Source organism: Pelodiscus sinensis, chromosome 25 (assembly GCF_052426305.1).
Source record: "Pelodiscus sinensis isolate ZL-2025 chromosome 25, ASM5242630v1, whole genome shotgun sequence".
In the NCBI taxonomy this organism is placed as follows: domain Eukaryota; kingdom Metazoa; phylum Chordata; order Testudines; family Trionychidae; genus Pelodiscus; species Pelodiscus sinensis.
In genome coordinates this window covers 5,537,335-5,558,110 of record NC_143076.1, presented here as the reverse complement: position 1 = coordinate 5,558,110, position 20,776 = coordinate 5,537,335, and the positions used below count along the sequence as shown (strand labels likewise).

Here is a 20,776-nt window from a genome sequence, read left to right as displayed (position 1 = left end):
CCCCTCGCTCTGTTTAAGTGCCTGTAAATTTATAATCTTTATAGTGGATACCAACATTGCTATGTGTTTTGGCTTTTGTATCCCTGTCAATGTGATTTGATTTTTTTTTTTTTGGTGGCATTTTTCAAAGACGTTTGTTTTCACTGCTCTAGGAGTCAGCCTGTCAACAAGCTAGTGCAAAGAGTAGGTCCATAGATTCCAAGGCCATAAGAAATCACGGTGATCACTTAGTGTGGCGTCTCGTATAACACAGTCCTGAGAATTGCCCCAAAATATTTCCTAGAGCAGATTTTATAGAAAAACAATTACTCTGGACTTAAAACATTAATGTTAGCAGTCAATCTTGATATCATGTTAATTTCCAAAAGGCCTCAGCTGGGTCATGCCCCCTTGCTGTGCTAGGCGCTGTACAAACACAGAAAAGAGACCATCTCTGCCCTAAAGACCTTACCAGTCTGAAGAGAGAGAGTGAAGTAGGGGATGTGAATATGACATACGAGCTAATGAATAAGGTGAAGAACTGATAGTTATGTGGATTGTAGAAGAATTAGGAAGGAGTTCGGGGCTTTATTTTCACCTCCTCCATCCTTTCCTGTCTCTATGCCTTTTCAGGGGTGCAGGCTGTCACAGAAAAATTATTGTTCACTGATGTCGGGGGGGGGGGGAGGAAGGAAGGATTCTCCATTGACTTGAATGTACATTGAAGAAGGCCCAATGCACTGTGAGATTCCAAGTTGAAAGATGTTTTGAAAGAACCTCAGTATTGTAGGTTGGCAAAAATAATTGATACTGGACTGGTGAAAATGACCACTCTGAGACCGTCTTGGCTAAATTTTCAGTTTTGCATGGTACTTAATACCACAACCTGCTCTAAAATGTACGGGAGTCAAATGGCTTTGTTTTAATGATCTACATACTTATGTGGCTCCTATCACCACAGAATCTGAGTGTCTCCCTACCATTAATGAATATATCCTTCTAACACCCATGTGGCTAAGGAAATCATATTAGCTTCATTTTATAGATGGGGAACTGAGGCACAGAGCGGTGAAGTGACTTAGCCTAGGTCACAGAACAGGCCCATAAGCAGGGGAGAGCAAAGGGTGCTAATGCACCTCCCCTGGTCCCCCAAGTAAGTGAGAGGAGGCTCTACGGCCACCGTCTGGGCGCGGCTCAAGCTCAGCCCCCCCACTTCCCCACAGTGGGGAGCCCATGCTGGCACTGCAGCCTCACCCTCGCCCCCTAGCTCCACAAGGTTGGAGCGCAAATGCAGGCTTCCTGGTGGGGTGTGGGAGGAGACAAAGCCCTGAGCCTTGCTGTGTGATCCAGCTCACGGGGGAAGAAGCACTCTCCCTCCCCGGCTGGGGGAACAGCAGCATGTGGACGCGCTGCCTGGAGGTTTTCCCTACTGCTCCCATTGGCCAGAATCTGGCCAATAGGAGCGGCAGGAGGTGGTGCCTGGGAGCAGCATGGGACCTAAAGACAAGTGCCCCCACCTCCTCATGCTCAGACCCCAGTCCCCTTGGACCTCTCCCACATGCTGAGATTCCACACCCCGAACCTGCTCCTGCACCCTCTCCCCTGGCCAGATACTCTACACCTACCCTTTCTCCTGCACTTTCCCTTCTAGCCACGTGCTGCATCTTCCCTTGCTCTTGCCCCCATCCCCAGGCCAGACACCCTGCTCCCAGCCTGGTCCTGCACCCTACCTCCCATCCAGACCTTACACCCTCACCCCTTCCTGCACTCCACCTCTCACCCAGATTGTGCACCCTCATTCCCCTCGCTGGCAGCCCTGTCCCACACACTGAACCCCCTTTTTTGTCCCAAACCCAGAGCCTTGGGGGGTCCACAAAATTCACCAACTCTGGAGCCCCAGAAGTGAAACCTGGCCTAAGGAAAGCCCTGAACCTCAATCCACCCAATCCCTCTCCCACCCCCATTGGAGCTGGAGTGCCAGAGGAGCCAAGTGTCTCAGTTGGGGGCCACATCAGTGAGGGTTGGGGGGGTTTGGAGGTTTTGTTCGTTTGGGTTTTTTTTGCTTCTCACTTGGGTGGTCCCTAACTGATTTTTCTATGGGTCAGTGGGGCCCCAGACCCAAAAAAGTTTCCCCACCCCTCCTCTAAATAAAACATGGGAACCTTTTGTATTGGACATAAATTAATTATTTACTTTATTTAAAATGAAGTTTGATAAACTACCATGAGAGAGTTTAAGTGCTGTTTAATAATTTAAATTAACATTTCCTTTCTTACTGGTTAAATGAAACCATTCTCCCTAGCTGTAGCTCTAGCATAATGGCTTGACTGTCGTTATGTAATTAACGGTGAGTTTCCATTAGCAACTGGTGGACCACTGAAAGGTTTGCTTTGAGCCAGGTGGGCCATGGGCCAAAAAATGTGAGGACCACTCTGTTAGGGGGATGGGAGAGTGCTGTGTTATGGGGGGTTGTGTGTGCAGCGCTGGTGGCAGCAGAGCAGGGCCGGGGGAATGATGCCCCCACCTGTGAGGAACGGCCCAGGCTCTGCCCCGGAGGCTGGAAGCCCCACGCTGGCCTCGCCAAGCAGGTAGAGCAGCAGGCAGAGGAGGCTGAGGGAGCGAGGGGCCGTGGCGGCCGTGCTGCCCGCCATGATCCCAGAAGGTAATTTCTATAAAACCTTTATTACTGTATAAATATGTTATAAGAAAATGATTTTACCAATCAGTTTCCATCACATTTTTCATTAACCTTTCCTATGCACACCCATTGCATGACTGTTTGGAGCTCCTTTACATTTTAAAACATTGCGGTCCACATTTACAAAAAAAGCGCCCCCTACCTCCACACACATTCCTGCAGGCAGGCCTGCAGAAGGAGGCGGGAGCAGATTCAGGAATAGGACCCAGATCTCCTGGCAACTAACCCAGTGCCTTGCTGCCTATCTTATGCCAATTTTAAGTGACTTTATTCTGTATACATATGCTACAGAAGTAGTAAAAATGACACAAGGATTGTGTGGTAGTTCTGTCATTACATTACATGCATAGCAAATTGGTTTTCATGCCAACATTGGTTTCCTTTTTGTGGGTAATTCAGTCAACATAAACCTCATGCAAACCTACTGCTTCCCAAAAGGTTGTGTCCCATTTCAGTTCATACATTAAGAAGCAAGGTAATGAATGTATCTTAAAAAATAATGGAAACTTAAATAATTTGGTCATGACAGATTGCATTTAAAAAAAAATGTCTCCTCCCTGTGCAGCTGTGTCATCAATATGGTAGATCAAGTCCTTGCCTAGGCAGAATTCCCACTAAGGTCAATGAGTTGGAAATGCAGCCTCTCTTGAACAGTGTGTGTGCGAATTATTCCTGCAGAACATTTCAAATGGCAAGGCTGCCCTATGTTTAGGCAGTTGTAAGTAACTGGAGTTACCCCAGGCATAAATGGAGCTCATCAAAGCATTGGGAGAGGGGGGTGATTGTAAACAAAATGCTCAATTTGAAATTCTTGGACTGTTGGCGTGTTTAGTCCATACTCTGTTACACTAGCTTCTCGATTTGTGTTGCCTGAAATCCTTGTTGGGCATCTTCTTTCCTTTACAGATGTGGTGAATTCAGTGGAAGAAGTCCTCAAAATGGGAGCATCCATCAATCTCTATATGTTCCATGGGGGCACCAACTTTGGCTTCATGAATGGTGCTTTGGATTTTGATGAGTACAAGCCAGATGTCACAAGTTATGGTGAGTTTTCATTCACTGCCTTGCATGCCAATTGCAAGCCAGCAGCCAAGGGCATGATCTTTGGGCCAGCTGCAGCTGATGAAAAGCTCTATGTGCATCACTTTCTTGAAAGAGCTAGGTCGGGGCAGGCAAGATGTGGCCCTCCAAGCCTTTCAGTCCAGCCTGCAGCCACCTCACAAAAACACTGTCTGGTAAGGAGCCGCTCCAAGGCTCCATCTGCCTCTCTGCGTGGGAGGTGAAAGAGGGAAGAGTCACGCACTGCCCCTACCCCCAGCTCAATCTTTCAGCTGCCATTGGCTACTTCCCATTGGTGCTGGATGCAGGGGCAGCCATCTCTAGCCAATGGGAGCTGAAAAATTGTGCTGGGGGTAGGGGTAGCCAATGGGAAGTGGCCAGTAGGAGCGGAGAGATTGTGCTAGGCATGGAAACAGTGCCTGAAACCTCCCTCCTCCCCCAGCTTGTGCAGTACAGAGAGGCACACGAGGCAGCCAGCTGCTCTGATCTCTGGGACTGCGGCAGACAGGGAGGGGACCTGCCTCTGAGAGTACCACTGGGCTGCTGGCTAGGAGCCACCTATATAAGTGCCTCCCAACCAGAGCCTGCATCTGGAGCACCATCCCCTCCCGCATGCCAACTCCCTGCCCCAGGTCACCTCCCAAACCCCCTGCACTATCATCCCCCAGGTCACAACTCCCTCCCAGATCCTGCATCCCCTTCTGTACCCCTTCCCCAGGCCAGAATCCTCTCTTACACCCATACCCATGTCTCCTCCTGGACCCCAGACCCCATTCCCCTGCCCCAGATCATAACCCCCTCCTTCATCCAAACTCCCTCTCAGGCACCACTCCCCCTGCTGCACCCCAGTCCCCTACCCCAAGCTCCCTTCTGGATCCAATCTCTGTCCCAGACCCCATACCCCATCCATAGAAAAATGCAACCCTTCACCACTTGCCAAAATCTTGGAGTGTCCCCCCTCAAACATTATTACCCACCCCTGGTCTAGGTGCTGCCTCTGAGCACATAGCATGAACATAATACCATCATCTAAACAGAAGAGAAGAAAGCCCCTGATCTCTGCTCATCTGGGAAGATGGTGTGCCTGTGACAGAGGGTTTCTTTTAACACTGCATATTTCCAGTTTTATTCTAGTGTTTGGGGAAACCCTTCGCTAATAATTGAGTCAGAAACCACTGCGGTAAAGACACATAGTTAACATCAAGTGGCACTGTTTGCTTCATAGTGTCTCCCTTCTCTTTCAATCAATGACTAAGGGAAGACCAGAGACTTTTGTTACCAACGTAGGCGGTGGTTTGGCTTTGACTGCTAAAAATCTAAATAGCGTCTTACAGCAATTTTCATCCCAAAGGTCTTGCACCAGAACTTTTGACTTTATTCTACATGCAGTTAAGAAGAGATGCAGAATGGGACCCTCGGAATGTGCAGCCAACAACAGGGAGGAGAGCCAGCAGGCAACACAGTTACGGCAGTGAGGGGAAAGAGGACACTCTTGCTAAGGCATCTCTGTGCTCTTAGGAAAGGTGTTTGGGACAATGCAAAGCAGTGAGGGGGCCTCATCCCTTTACTGCCTGGTACTATCCTCAAACTATTTGTGTTAGATACAGGAAGGACTGAATGGAGCTTGCTGCTATTTGAATCTGTAATTGGAAGTGCAGAGTTATGTGTCCATGTTTCTTCTCCTTAGCTTTGGCTTACAATAACAGTTAGGAATGTATTTTATTTGTCAGTTATATGCGGTAGGGAAAACCTATAATGGCAGAATAGGTGGTACTGGTATGTGGGAGTGGAGGGGTACTGGTTAAGGACTCTATTGTGTCCTCAGATTTCATGCATTGTTGCCCTTGACTTCAGTAGAGCATGGTAGAAGTGAATGTGTGGGTCAGAATTTGACCGTACCACCAGCAGGTATGGGATCAAGCTCTTTCTCTTCACTTTTATTTTACGCCCACCTTCAGAACTCCTCTACATTAAGTAGCTGTCTCTCCACACAATGGAACAGTGTCTCAGGCCCCGTCTGCATTAAGGAACTCTGTGCTGGTGGTAGTTAATCAGAGTAGCTATACCGATACAAATTGCCTTCGTGTCAGCAAGGCCTAAGATAGGAATATTACCCTGTTGGCTCTGACCTCTTGCTGCACTTTTACAGATGAAAATGTGTCTTGAGTATTTTCCTGAAGCTGCTGATGCTCTGTAACAGGCAACTGTTTGTTTTCCAGATTACGATGCTGTGCTGACGGAAGCTGGCGACTATACATCCAAATTCTTCAAACTCCGTCAACTCTTCAGCAAGATTATAGGTGATGACAAACCTTCGAGCTGCTTCTCTACCCCTTAAATGCTGGCATGTGCTATACCAGAGAAGCTTTCAAATTGGCCACCAAGGGTCTCCGCTGGATCCCTGCCGCTCCCCTCACGGATCTGTCCCAGTGATTAGCTGGAATTACTTTCTGAAGCGTGGGAGGCCTAGGGATGTAAAGCAGCTTGTTACAGAAATGGCTTTTCAGCTGACTTCCCAGCAGCAGGAAAGATGCATGCCTTTAACAGTCTCTGCATGCAGGGGAAATGTGTCATGACAGCGAACTTAAAATAAATGCAAATCTGGGGAGGTGCTTTTGTTGTACAGATCCTGTTTGCATTCTCTTCTCTCTGGAGTTCGACAGGTGGATAAATACACTAACCTTGGCCCAGCCTTCAGTTTTGTGTGAGTTCTCTTTGAGGTGGATGCAGTGCTTGGTTTGATCCCATTGGGAGGCTTATTAAAGATATTTCTAGAGGCGCAAAGCTGTGGTCAAGAGGTAGAATCAGGGAAGCTCCTAAACCCTCTTGTCGCCTCCTGTATCATCTGTTTAGCAGAACTAAAATATAACACATGTCTTGTTTCTGCACTGCAGGGCAGCCTCTGCCCCTCCCTCCTGTGGTCACAGGCAAAGCATCATATGGCACAGTCCAGCTGCCACAGTATCTCTCTCTTTGGGAAGCGCTGCCCTATATTGTAGAGGTAGGTACCGGCGTTAGAAATGGAGTGTGTGCTAAGAGGATGATGCAAAGAAACCCACTGCACTATGAAAGAATATAATCCTATTCTGAAGGACCTCAAGGTGCTTCACAAGCTTTGTATATAGAGACACAGTGAAAGGCAGCCACCTCTGGGGTGGAGGAAGTCAAATCATTTGTGTACCATGTGACGCACAGCATGGGGAGGAAAATAGTATGTTCTGGCCAAGGATACTAGAGCCATTTCTCTCTGAAGTGCTATGTGATCTTTAATGTCACAGGGAGAGGACCGGTGTTTTAAGGTCTTATGAGAGAGACCTCAGCTCAGTATGCTATAAGGGACTCCTATTTATTTACCCAGAAGGAAAACGTTGGGCTGCCTGGATTTGGCATCTGGGATGCTTAGTATTGCAAATTGTCACCCCCCAATTACAAATACTCCACACTCATTGTAGGTCCTTCCATCTGGGAACTTGAGAGCTTTGCAAAACTCTCTGCTGTCCTTAGTCCCTTGGAGTGTAAAATGGAGATAATGATATTTTCCTGTTCACAGGATGAGTCAATAATTTAACACAAGGTCACAGAGTAAGAGAGACGGGAATAGCATACAGGAGTCCTGATCCCTGCCCCTAGCAATTACACCCAAACTACCTCCTGTGTTAGGAAAGCAGAGATCAGTTACTCTAATTGTTCAGGCAGGCCCAAACAAGAAGTAATGAGTCTGAGTCTAAGTCGCAGCATGGAAGAAGCTTTCAGAACCTTAGGCAGTGGGGCAGGTTGTCGAGGGAAGCCATGAAGTAGCCATAATTGAACAGCTATATCTGATGAAGACTTAGACATCCACCCAGAGGGATGGTGCTCACAGGGTTTAAATTCGTCACTTAGTTGAAAGTGTTTTGTACCCCAGGAGCCTTGAAGAGACAGCTTTTGCTGAGGATTTGTGTAGATGTTTGTTTGTGGGACACAGTAGCTACTGGGCTGAATGACGCTGACTATGTGCAGCCTGTCTCCTTAGAAAGGATTCTTCTAGTTACTTTTTCTTCCTTCGCAGCCCATTAGGTCAGAGTTCCCAGTTAACATGGAGAACCTGCCAGTGAATGATGGCAATGGGCAGGCCTATGGGTACACTCTCTACGAAACGGTCATAACTGGCGGAGGACAGCTGCATTCCAGGGACCACATCCGGGACCGAGCACAGGTAAAGAATACGGAGCCATTGTAATTCTAGCGCTACAGAAAGTCAAATAGCTTGGCTGTGGTGGTTGGCATGAAATAGGCCAGCTGCAAACCAAGGTGCTGGGAAAAGCAACAAGGAGTCCAGTGACACCTTAAAGACTAACAAATGTATTAGGACATAAGCTTTTGTGAGAGCCAACTCGCTTCCTCAGATGCTTGAAGCGAAAGAAAGGCAGGGATACAGTGATGGGAGAGTAACCAGTGCTAATTAAATCAGGGTGGATGTGGCTCATCTCCAACAGAAATGAGAAGTCACATCATCCTCTCCCCTCCCCCCCCCGATTTAATTAGTACTGATAATATTCTCCCATTTCCTTCTCCTGCCTCTTTTCACTTCAAGCACAAGCACCTGAGGAAGTAAGTGTATCTCGTGAAAGCTTATGCCCTAACAGATCAGTTAGTCTTTAAGGTGCCTCCAGACTCCTTGATTTTTGCTGAAACAGACTAACGACTGCCCCTCTGAAATCTGTCAAGGTGATAGGCTTTCCCTGAGCGGAATTATGATTCCCTTGTGCTATTCATTGCCAGAGCCCAGCTTATATCCCCTCTCAATCCCAGGCTCAAGGTTCAAGTCTTTTTAAACTCCTGTAACATCAGCTCAAATGTATCCTCCAATGGTAATGGTAGGAAATCACTGCGTTTTTAGAAATGCCTTGATTTGCCCGACACTGGGGAATGAGTCAGTGGCAGAGCTGGGAATAACACCTGAGAGTCCTGGTTCCCGTTGGACAATGCTTCCCCTCTCCCTGATATGGCCCTGATCCATTGTCTAGTTCACCTGTATTCTGAAAGAACTGTGCTTGTCTGCTGTTGCTTCTCCTGCAGGTGTTTGTGAACACTCTGTTCATTGGATACCTTGATTACAACACCGTGGAGCTGTCTGTTCCTGAAGGACAGGCGAGTACTGTGAGACCACTCAGAAGAGTAATAAAATGTGGGTAATAAAATCGCAGCTCAAACCACCACCATAAATGCAGAGCCCAGAAGTGTGTTTGCTGCCAGCTCCATTCAAAGCAGTGATGCAGCAGCATGAGACACAGAGCGGCTGTTGTGCTCAAATCAGAAATGACTCCACAGTTGGAGTAGAGAATGGCTTAAAATGCCAAGCTATCCTTTTGAGATGGGGAAATATTTTGACAAAACTCCACTCAGCAGGTTCACTCCAGAGCAACAGCTGATGCGCTAAATTTAATCTCTTTCCTGCCACACCCACAAACTGCAGACAAGGCATCAGATGGAACTGTGGGCCATAGAGGATCCTGCCTGTGCTGACTGAGGACCTGTAGGCTGTTTGCTTGGAGGCACAAAACATGCTTCAGTCTTTTTACTTCTCTTAGGTCACAAGTGAAATGAGTTGGATGATCTCACTTGTGTTCTGAGCTCATGCTCGCCAGCATCACAGAACCAGCCAACAGTTTGGTACAGAGTGGCTGTGTGAGTAGCATGGCAACTAGATGTGTATTGGCAGAGCTGTGCATGGCATCGAGGACTAGCATTGGGTGAGTGGGAGGGAATATTGGAGGTCAGGATCATGATTCGTGGGTAGAACTGTGCATTCAAAGCCTATGTGGTGTCAGACACACGCTGTTCCTGGCCCTACATACCATTTCAACCATGTAAAATGTAGCAGCAAAATATTACAGTTTCACGAGAAGGTTGAGTGTTCCTCAGTGATTTGGTTGCTTGCAGCTGTGGCATGTCCGTACTCCTGAAATGTGTAGTCCTGTTAACAGCTACCAAAGCTACTGGTACAAGCTCCCCACTCCTGCCTCCGGAGTGAGCCCAGCTGATGTTTCTCATTGCCCAGCCTGATACTTGGCTATGCACTGATTCAGCAGAGGCTGCTCCATTCTTTACAGGGCTTCAGGAAGCTCAGGTTATTGGTAGAGAACTGCGGGCGTGTCAATTATGGACTTATGCTGAATGAGCAGCGGAAAGGTAGGTTACCTTGTCTCTTTCCTTCCAAGATGGTGCATGGGGCTGAGAACTCAGATAAAGGTCTTGTTTTGAGTCTTTCTTTAGCGAGGACTTCAAACACTGAGGACGTTTCAAAAAATGACTCCTGCCCCTCAGAAGCAAACAGCCCCGATCGAACGCTAAAATCCTGGGCATTGGACTGAGTGGTATGAAGAAGGCATGAAAGAATTTCATTGTGCCTGGCAGATGCTATGCGGCTTGACAGTCAGGCTGTAAAAGGCAGACAGTGTGGGTTTGGGAGAGATTGATAAAAGGATGTAGTTCACCTCTTGACCACAAGATCAAACCTATCCAGGCTGGTGGTGAAATGTGACAGTTGGTGAAAATATCTCATGTCATGGGGGATGGACATACCTTAAAAACCGTGACAAAGCCTGCCATTCCTATAGTAGTTGTCAATAGTCAGTGGTCCATATGAAGGTGGGGTGTCCCTCCTCTCTGTCCAAGTTCAATTGTGTGACGACATACGTGGGGGAAAGGAATTCTTTCTGATCCCTGTTTCAGCTCTGAGATTTGGTGCGCAAGATAATCTCCAGTGCCCTGCTCAGTGGAATGCATTAAAATGTTTATGCCAGTAGAGATATGGACTGGGAGCTCTCCTGGGTTGTGTTTTATAAGAGGCCAAAACATTGGGAGCAGGCTAGTGAATTTAGACATACACGTCCTTCTCTTTAATTGTTTCAGAGGGGTAGCCGAGTTAGTCTGTATCAGGAAAAACTTTAAAAATAACACATAGTTTGTTTTGTTAGTTTTTAAAGTGGTATTAGACTATTTCTTCTCTTTAGTGGAAGAGGTGTGCCTTAATCCCCTGGACTGCTTTGATACTCTCAGCCATGATCTTGTAGTTACTGGTCTGGATGTGAAGCCAGGAGAGAGGAGTTCTGTTCCCAGCTCTGCCCTAACCCTTCTGTGTGACCTTTATACCGTGCCAGTTTTCCCCACCTGCAAATGAGGGTAATTTCAGCTACCTCACAGTAAGGGGGATGAGGCTGAATTTGTTTGTGAGGTGCTTTGTGATCCTTGGATGAAAGGCACTGGATCAGTACAAGGCATTAGTGATACCAGGATATTGCATTTTCTTTGGAGACTTGGGGAAGTAACTGCTGCTTTAAAAAAATCCATCTATGGGCAGCCAAATAAAAACTCAATCTGCTGTGTGTGCCAGCAGGGCTTTCTGCTAGGAGGGGGTTTCCAGCTCAGTGAGTAAAAACAGAGGAGCGAGAGGAGAGGGCAAAGTGTAACAACATTCCCTGCTCAATCTGGATGAGCAATAGGACCATATGCGCTCTAACGCCATTGCAGAACATGACTACTTTCCGTATCCCGCTGTTCCTTCTATTGAACTAGGAAGATCCATCAGCTTAGTTGCTTCTCAGCTTTTTATTACTTTCATTGCTCTTGTAGGCTTAATTGGTGACGTCTTCCTGAATAATACTCCCTTGAGGAACTTCAAGATTTACAGTCTGGAGATGAAACCTGGCTTCATAGAAAGGTTTGTGAGAGAGATGTACATAGTTAAATTATTTGCGTGGATGAGGAGGACATAGATATCTTCTTCCTTTGCACAGACAATTTGGCAGAGGTGCTAAATCTAGTTAGCACTTACATGGCCCGGAAAGACAGCACCGGGTGAATCTGTGCTGACAAATCTCTTCCTGATAAAGCCAACTAAAACTGTATGAAAGGTTACAACACTTATTATTGCACTTTTATTTAAGACCCAATACAACCCCCAAAACAACCTAATACAACCCCAGTACAATGAAGGGGATGGAAAGATGGGAGTCTGACCTTAAAATGTGTTGCATCAGGCCTGTACAGATGTGGCCCTCTTGAATTTTGAGAAAGCTTAAGTCTCTGTCTGGATCAGAAATGTGGGGTTGCTAAATGGTTCAGCGAAGGACACTCCCTCCTCTGGGAGTAATTTCAGGAAGCTCCTACCTGTATTACTCGTCCAGATGGCTTCCTCTGATTTCATATTTTTAAATTGTGTTCATCAGTATTAAATGCAAAAGCTAAATTATAACTAAAGGGTATCTGGTCAGGCTGCGCTCATTTGAGCAACAGAGCATAGGTCACCACCTGGACTCCTGCCAAAAATCTAAAGAGGGTTTTTTGTTGTTTCCAGAGCTAGCATCACCAAATACTGTTAACACATTTGTGAGTTCCTAAGGCTTTCACAGCTGTCATTCTGCTGTATGCTGCAGCCACTTGGAATTTAATAGAACAGAAGGCATAGAACTCCAGAGCTTTTGCAGCAAAGCATCAAATCTGTAATGCTTGAGGCAAAAGAGAGATTCTCTGTGAGTTGTGACACTGTAGGGCTTGTGACACACACAGTTGTGTTCTTATTCTGCCCAGTAGATGTTAGCCATATGTAGACTCTTAATAGTCAATGTATTATAGCAATCAATCCTCTTAAACCATATACTGTCTGCAATTTCTTGCTTGTATTTCAAATTAAACCACATCTTTAATCTATTTTTTAAGGTAGAAGGTTTTTTTGTGTATCCAATGCTGACCTGAAATAAATTTTGATGGACAAATTGTAAACCCCTTTGGGGGAAAAAAAGTGTTTTTTAAGGACAGTCCTACCACACAGTGTTAAATGTTCTAAGTGAAGATTTTTCAAGGGATTTTCTTTGACAGGGCGAGTTGTGTCCATTTTGTGCTGTCAGGTCATTAGAGAAGGATATTCCTAAACAAAGGCATGAAAGTAAGTGAGCTGCCAGTAAGCAAGATTGCTAGCAACTGACCATTAGCAATGAAACATAATAAGGTAGAAATCTCTGAATAGGAAGCCAAAATACACAGCATTGAAAATGGGATTGTCCCAGGCTTAGTTCAGCAATGCAGTGGAATTCATATTGTACTAGGTCAATACTTCACTTGAATCAGGGGTTGCTAACAATCGGGATTGGAGAGAGAGCACATGTTTTGATAAGGTTTTGAGTCTCTTGTGGGACTTCCAAGCTCCTCACTTTCACTCTGCTTCATCACCTCCCCCAGCCACACTCGTGGTAGCAGAAGGTAAGAAATGATGCAAACTATGAGCATAAAGAATAACTTGATAATGCCCCCCTAATGTGATCAAGGCTTCCCTTCCAAAATAGACCTGACGCATCTGTAAGTAGGTCAGACAGTGATTTCTGATCCCTTGAGTTAAACAGCACTGGTTTTTGTTACTACTTGGATGGAAGATATCCGTGAAAACCCTAATGCCAACGGAAGAGAGGTGTTGGATTCAGTAGGTGGTATTCACTAACGCCTGATCCAATGTCCTAGCATAGTTTAGGGGGCACTGGGCCTGTGGAGGAGATGTTTTGGCTGAGTCTTTAAAACTGAGCCACAATCTACTTTAGGACAATAAAGATCCTGCAAGACTTCTCACAAGAGCAGAACATTCATGGGAGAGTCCTGGTCAAAGTTCCCCCAAGTAATTATGTTTGGTCACTCCTGGATTCTGCAATACATCTAGGGGGCGCTTTTAAGGTACAGTGAACCCTCGTTTATCGCGGTAGATAGGTTCCAAACCCGACCGCGATAGTTGAAAATTCGCGAAGTAGGGACATGTATATTTAACATGTATACAGCGAGCCCTCGCTACTTCGCGGTTCGACCATCGCGGATTCACGACTTCGCGGACTTTTTTCATTACATTATGTATATACGTGAATCCGCGATAGTCGAACCGCGAAGTAGCGAGGGCTCGCTGTATACATGTTAAATATACATGTCCCTACTTCGCGAATTTTCAACTATCGCGGATTCACGTATATACATAATGTAATGAAAAAAGTCCGCGAAGTCGTGAATCCGCGATGGTCGAACCGTGAAGTAGCGAGGGCTCACTGTATTTCTAGACCAGTGGTCTCCAACCTTTTTACACCCAAGATCACTTTTTAAGTCTCAGAACAGGCGAAGATCTACTGCCCCGCCCCTTCCTTGAAGCCCGGCCTACATTACATGAGGAAATCTAATGTAAATGTACTGCGCAGGTGCGCAGTTCAGAGAGGGCTCAAGAGCTACTCTTAGAGCCCCTGAGATCTACCGGTAGATCATGATCTACTGGTTGGTGACCACGGTTCTAGACCATTCATCACTGTAGCATCTAAGGGTACGTCCACACTAGTGTTATTTCAAAATAACTTGGTCCGCATTTACAAAACAGGCAGTTATTTTGAAATAATGTCAAGTTGGAGAACTTCTTCCTGCAACTCCTGTACCCCTCATTGTGGGAGGAGTAAGGGAAGTTGGAGGAAGAGTGCTCGATTTCAAAACAAGTGCTGTGTAGACGCTCCCAGTTTTGAAATAAGCTATTTTGAAAGAAGCTAGGCAATTGACGTAGCTTATTTCGAGTTAAGTTCTGCTGTGTAGACATACCCCTACATGCTACATAGAGTTGCTAGGTTTCCATAGCTTCAGGGGGTAGCCGAGTTAGTCTGTTAACTCCGGTCATCTGAAGAAGTGGGCCGTGCCCACAAAAGCTCATGATACCATTACATGTTTTGTTAGTCTATAAAGTGCTACCAGACCATTTGTTGTCGGTTTCCGTAGTATTTTTAACAGAGGGTGTCATGGTGGAATTTTCATGCCACCTCTTTTAAGGCCTAGAAACCTTGACTTGCCTTTTGGGTATGAGTAGTAGATCCTTGGGGGTGGTGATGGCAGGAAGGCTGCAGCAAATAGGTTTGTAGTGTGCTTTCAAGGCAAATTACTTTGGTTAAGAAAAATGGAGGGAAGGACCTTATGTGCTGCATATTGTTACACTTGCTGTATTTCTCCCCAGAGATGGCTGCATTATGCTAAGTGGGTTTTTAAACAACTGGTCAAGCAAGTTAGAATTGCTGAGTTGAACCGTGTTGTATACATATAAAATATTGCAGCCTTAAATCTAAGATGAATTGCAGCCATTTTAGTTAAAGTTGCGTAGCTGTCTGCATGCTCGCTCCCTGTTTTTAGTGGCTCATAAGTGGCTTCTTTTCTGAAACTGTTGGTTTGGCAGAATTTTCTCAATGTTTGAAAATAATCAAGGTAAGCTAAAGCTGGAAGAGGAACTGAAATTGTTCAGCAGTTTTTTGTATATGTACTGTTAAAAAAAACTTGAATACTAGAGAACTTTTAAATAACTCTATAGTGCAAATAATAGGGTCCAAAAGGTGAAATGTAGCCTGTACGTATCTCTGAAGGTGGCAGTGCTCTGTTTTGTTTTGTGTTTGATTTCACTGAGTTATGAGCCTTTGAAAACTGTGCAGTAGTGTATGTGGGCGGTGGATTTTGCTTTGTGGTGTTATAAAACCAAAACTTGTAACATGTACCTGGGGCGATTATGTGGCTTATCTAACATGCTGAAGTGCTTTGCTGAACTGGAGCCGTAGTTCCATCAAGAGAAGTCTAGATAAACGTACTAGGGGTGTAAAATCCCATTTAAAATGTTAACCGGATAAACTATATGCCTAACTGGCTGACCTTGTCACTCCAGCTCGTCCAGGCACCAGTTAACTGGTTACTGCTAACCATTACCCGGTAAGGTTATCCATTTACATCCCTAAAACACACTGGAAGGTTTTCCCAGAATGGGAAGGGAGGGGCTCCTGCAGGCTCTGTAACCTGGGTGGGGGGGCCAGAGTTTCCATAGGAGACTTTCTCGGTGCGCAAAGTCCAGATTCTGCTAGAGACATCAAAGTCAGTCTTGTGGTGCCTGTGCACAAGAGAGCAGAGCGAAGGCTGATGTGAGCTCTTGTCTGTGTTAGGGATGTAAGCGAGTAGTGCTGCGACTAGTCACTTCCCCCCCTTGCTGCCTCTCAGAGAGAGGCAGCAAGTGGGGGGAGCAGGAGCCAATGCTGGGGACAGCTGGGTTAAAAGCACTAGCACTGTCTCCCTAGCACTGTCTCTGCGGGGAGGTAGAGGCACAGCAGGAAACGACGCCAGTGGGGACTGAAGCAGTCTCTGCTTGTGATGCTTCTGCTGCAATTCTGCTTTTGAAATGGACAAGAGCCCCAGCAGGGTTCTTGTACATTTCAAAGGCTCAAGGGCCGCAGAGAGCATATGGGGTCCCTGCTGGCCCTATGTTCCCTGACAGGGCTCTTGCTACAGTTCAAAGGCGGAGGTGCCTGTATAGACTAATCAGACAGTCAATAGAAATCCCATTGACTGTTCAGTTAGTTTATCTTAATTGAATGTCCCTAGTCTGTGCACTGGTTTTGTACTGGTAAATAATTTTGATGAAGGGTATGAATCTTTTACCAGTAGTTATACTGTACAGCCCCAGGTGTGGAGTTGCACCAGTAAAAAGGTGCTTTCTGTACTGGCATATCTTATTCCCCTCGTTTTAGAGGAAGGGAAATAAGCTATAGTGCTAGAAATCGCCTTTGACTGCATCTGCACTAGGGACTTTGCGTCCTGGTGCAATAAAAGCAGTACTTTGTGGGTTTAGGCAAGCCTCAGGTGCAGTGTGAGGTTGCACATTCCAGGCATTTTCCCTTTTTTTAACCGGTGAAGTCTGAACAGTTTTTCCCAGGGAAGTGTTGATTAGATCACAGGGCCTCGTGTTTCCCTTCATATCACTAGCCTCTGGGCATGTTTAGAGTCTTTTTTCAAAACATTCGACAACATAGCAGAAATGGATCAAAGCCAACTTAAACTCCTAAGCTTCCTGCCTCTCGTGCCACTTACTTTGGGTCACTGTTCCCTCTCTAAGTTGAGCACTTGCAGCTATCCAGGATTGATTCAAATGCTGCCCAGCTGATTAGCAGAGTGCACACAGCAGGCAGCATGTGTTTCTATTTGTGGTGCACATCAGCATGTGCCTCAGTGCATACAATAATATTTATTCTGCACATGCATGGAAAGCAATTAGAGGGAACGTTATTCGGTGTGCAGATATAAGCCTCTGAGCACACCCCAAAAGTGTCAAGCCAATGGAGGAAGAGAATTACCAGAGTCATGAACCCATCAGCTTAGTTGCAAAAGCGTATGTTCTTAACTTGAGTTACCTGACTGTCATTAGCCAGGGGGTGAAAAGAGTATTGGAGACATGGCAACACTGCTTCATAGGCAGGAGCAGTTCATCCTCAGCCCCAGGCTCTCCTCATGATTGTAACTCGAGCTGCTAACCCAGGTTAAAAGCTAAGTTGCTGTGCATTCGCTGCTATTTTATCCTGAGTTAAGAACAGGTGGGTGGGGTATTTTTGGGCAGCATAGATGTACATTAAGAATGCACTGTCCCAAACTATTTGCCTATGCAGAGTGCAAATCAGGGGCCTTGCCAGTATCCCATGTGTTGTCTCCTGCTACAAGGAAACCTTGGAAGTGTGATGGGCCCTTCAGGAATACCCGGGATAGATCTCTGTTACTTAAGATGAGCTCCTTGAATGCAGTAGGAGACCAGTGTGGTCCGAGATCAGCCTGAAGTAGGGATAGTCACTTCTGGCAAGGCAGAGAGAACAGTAGCAGCACATCGTCTCTTGCTGCGTTCAGAATAGAAACCTTCACCTTGCTTACAAAGAAAGGTGAAGGCCAAAGTCTCTTTTAGTAGGGGATTAAGTTGGAAGTAGGGAAGGTGATAGGCGGGTGCCTTCTTGAATGAACAGCCAAGTCCCCATGCTGGATATCTGTGCCTAAACCAGTGCCAGAGGGCAGCAATCGCTGCACCTTTCAGGCAGGGCGGTGAATAGGTACCTCACTGTAACAACTGGTGCCCTATGGAGGCCTCCTGTTTGAAGTGAGAGTCCAGCCTAGATCCATGAATGGTGCCTGTCAGGAAGTTGCTTTCCTTCTGTTAACTGTGTTTGTCTTTCCCTCACAGCTTGCGAGGTTTTACTGCCTGGAGCACTGTCCCGGATTATGCCATGGGTCCTGCATTCTTAAGGGGAAACCTGCAAGTGCAGTATCTACCTCGGGACACTTTCCTGAAACTCGAGGTGCGTCTCTTAGTTACCATCTGCTTCTTTTCATATGGCTGGAAAGAGACCCTGGCGTAACCGCTCCAACAGACACCACCCTGTCTGAGGGCAGGCTCAGGCACCACATAGCAGTCTTCATGGATCTGTGGTAAAGCAGGCCACCCGTGAAGGCTGCATGTTCAGATAAACGTGGCTTCCATCGTCGCAGGCCATGCTGAGACTAATGCAGGAAGTTCTGGCCTGCCCATCTACCAGCATCCAGACCAAGCTACTCATGACACCCGCTTCACATACATTAGGTGCTATTCCTTTTCTGATGGCGAAGAGTTAGCGGCCATGAGTGCAAAACTGTGAGTGCCTGAGTCTAGTGGGATACGGGGCAGTCGCATCCCTTGTCTGTGCTATCTGTCAAGGGGGGCAGTGCTATGGAACCTTCGCCAACACCTGGGGTTTGAGGGTGACGCTGTCTGTGGACAGCACTGAAGATGAAGTGCTATGTGTATTGTACAAATCTTGAACGTTTTCCTCTTCTGTTTCATTTGAGTCCCTGCCAGTGCAATCTTTGTGATTCCACTGACCTAGTGTTCATGTCTCAGTGCAGTTTGTAAGACACAGCGTATGGATAATATAGCACAATGATTAACGTGTGTGGCTTGCAAAGAATGCAGGCAATGGTAGGGGAAGATCTCCTAGCACCACGGGGCCCCGATTCTTGGTGAAGACCTCTAGCTACTGCTGCAAACAAGTGTGGTGATTTTGTTCCGCCTTTGGCAGATCAGTTTTGGGAGAGGTACAGGGCACAGTCCTCCTCAGTTATGAAGAGATGTTAGTGGCAGGGCTGGAGTGGAATATGGTGGTTTTAACAATCTGTCTGAATAACTCTTTCTAAGACAGTGTTTCTTAAACTGTGTTCCGGGGCGCACCGGTGTGCCGCAGAGAACAGAGTTCAAAATGGCTGCATTTAAAGGGGCAGGTGACCTTTATTTTTGCTCAATAACTTCCCCCCAACCTTTTTTCCCCCCTCGACAAAAAATCCTTGGTGTTCGTCAGTCTTAAAAAGTTTAAGAAACACTGTTCTAAGAGCTAAAGAGTGGTGGCGAAAGCAGGAGGCCGGGAAGAACGCGAGAGTCTCGGTGGGCTAGTCCTGTGAGCTATGGAGTGCAGGCTCCTCAGTAACTCTGCCGTGTTGTCATTGTAGGGCTGGGAAAAAGGAGTTGTGTTTGTCAATGGAAAGAACTTGGGACGCTACTGGAAAATCGGACCTCAGGAAACGCTCTACCTCCCGGCAACTTGGCTGAAGCCTGGAAACAATGAGGTGAGAGAGCAGGCGAACTGACAGTCTCTGCAGACCCTGGGCAAGGTGTAGGGCAGGGCTGGCTCTGTGCTCCCAGAAGTAAGGGGCAGGCCCATGGGCATCCAGCCCTCGGTGCTGCCCAAAGCACACCATGCTGGGCCCCGAGCATCCCCCGCCCGCCCTTCGCAATTTTAAGGGCCTGGGGCTCCTGGCATCACTGCTGCTGAAGTAGTGGTGGCAGCTGGGAGCCCCGGATCCTTTTGGAACCCCGGGTCCCAGGGCAATTGCTCCCTTTATCCTCTCCCACCCCCCACTGCCAGGCTTGGGTGAGAGGCTGCCTCTTCAAGATGCTTTTTGGACTCAGGTCTGTCTAGGAACAGCTAGGAATGATCAGCGCCTGAAAACTGCCATTCATCTGCCGATGCAAAATGGGGGGTGGCCTTTTCTGTGCTGGAGCAGCACTGTTCCTTGGCTGGCAGTGCAAGAAAGCAGATGTGGTGAGCACTGACTTTGGATCAGTCTTGCACATAGAATTTGAAGGGCAGCACAACTCAACAGTCAAAGGCACCTGTCTGGGGAGCTGCTTACGCTTTTCACTGCTGTGGAGTCTTAGACTGATCCCTTGACATCGGGGCTGTACCGAGTAGAACATATGGATTCCGTGTTTGGGTACACTCTGGAACCAGTGGGCTGGTGTATTGGCCATATTCCCTTCCATGGGAACATCCTGCCATCATCCCCCCAAAACTCAGCCTTGATCTCCAAGATCCCAAAGTATTTCCCTGATGGAAAGAGCAGTGATTGTAGTTTTAAAGGCATTTCCCTTCCCCTCCCCTATCTCTTTATTCCGTAGATTATCGTTTTTGAAGAGCGCATCCCAGGCTGGATCATACAATCCGTAGATTTGCCTTATCTAGGAAGGACCCACTATATAGACTGAGCAGAAGAGCTGCCTCCTGTTATGGATAAATGCGTGGGGTCACATCAGTCCAAGTACAGCGTGGCTTGTTAATTCCCACTAGACCAGTGAAAAAGATCGGCTCTCTGGCAACAAGTTTAGGAGGTAGACATGGCTCACCCCGAGAAGTGAGTCCGTCATTTTGTCCCAGGACATCTAGCCCTCAACACGACAGCTGGCCTCCAGCTTTCAGTGGTAGCTGTGATGTAATGGACAACCTAGGGGCAAAGAGTAAAATAGGCTGTTGGGAGGGAGGGAACCGTCTGAGTGGAGCCCAGGCCCCGGCCCAAGATGAATGCATCTCCTGTTTGACGAGAAGGGAGAGAATTTCTGTGAGACAGAAGAACGGGATGAAGAACATTCTGCTGTGCTTTCAGGCAGAATTGAAACCGTCTTTGTGTGGAGAAGGGGTTTGGTTTGTTCAGTTGTTGGAAGACATTTTGGATGTTAACAGTTTTTAATATTCTGAGGTTCTCTTTTTTTGTGGGGAAAACTCAAACCAGTTTTTAAAGTTACCTGTGTTTCTCCTTTGTCAGCCTCCACCCGTGCAGGACTGTCCTGTCAAACTAGGGTTCCAGTTCAGAGCAGGTTCAGAAGCGGGAATGGATAAGCAGCCCACTGCTTTAGATTCAACTTATTACTTAGCCACTTGCCCACCAGACACACTATTTACT

At 46.8% G+C, this 20,776-nt stretch overlaps 1 protein-coding gene across 2 annotated transcripts in view; it reads left to right on the top strand.

The window, feature by feature from the left end:
- LOC102448929 (beta-galactosidase-1-like protein 2) overlaps positions 1-20,617 on the top strand; it is a 52,470-nt gene extending 31,853 nt beyond the window's left edge. For both annotated transcript variants that reach the window (XM_075909378.2, XM_075909380.2), the window contains 10 exons: positions 3,584-3,721; positions 5,956-6,036; positions 6,631-6,737; positions 7,785-7,931; positions 8,795-8,866; positions 9,829-9,907; positions 11,351-11,438; positions 17,754-17,868; positions 19,049-19,165; positions 19,998-20,617. In XM_075909378.2, coding sequence (XP_075765493.2) covers positions 3,584-3,721; positions 5,956-6,036; positions 6,631-6,737; positions 7,785-7,931; positions 8,795-8,866; positions 9,829-9,907; positions 11,351-11,438; positions 17,754-17,868; positions 19,049-19,165; positions 19,998-20,084 — 1,031 coding nt within the window. In that variant the 3' untranslated portion in view covers positions 20,085-20,617. The remainder of the gene's footprint in view (positions 1-3,583; positions 3,722-5,955; positions 6,037-6,630; positions 6,738-7,784; positions 7,932-8,794; positions 8,867-9,828; positions 9,908-11,350; positions 11,439-17,753; positions 17,869-19,048; positions 19,166-19,997) is intronic.
- Positions 20,618-20,776: the final 159 nt, after the last annotated feature.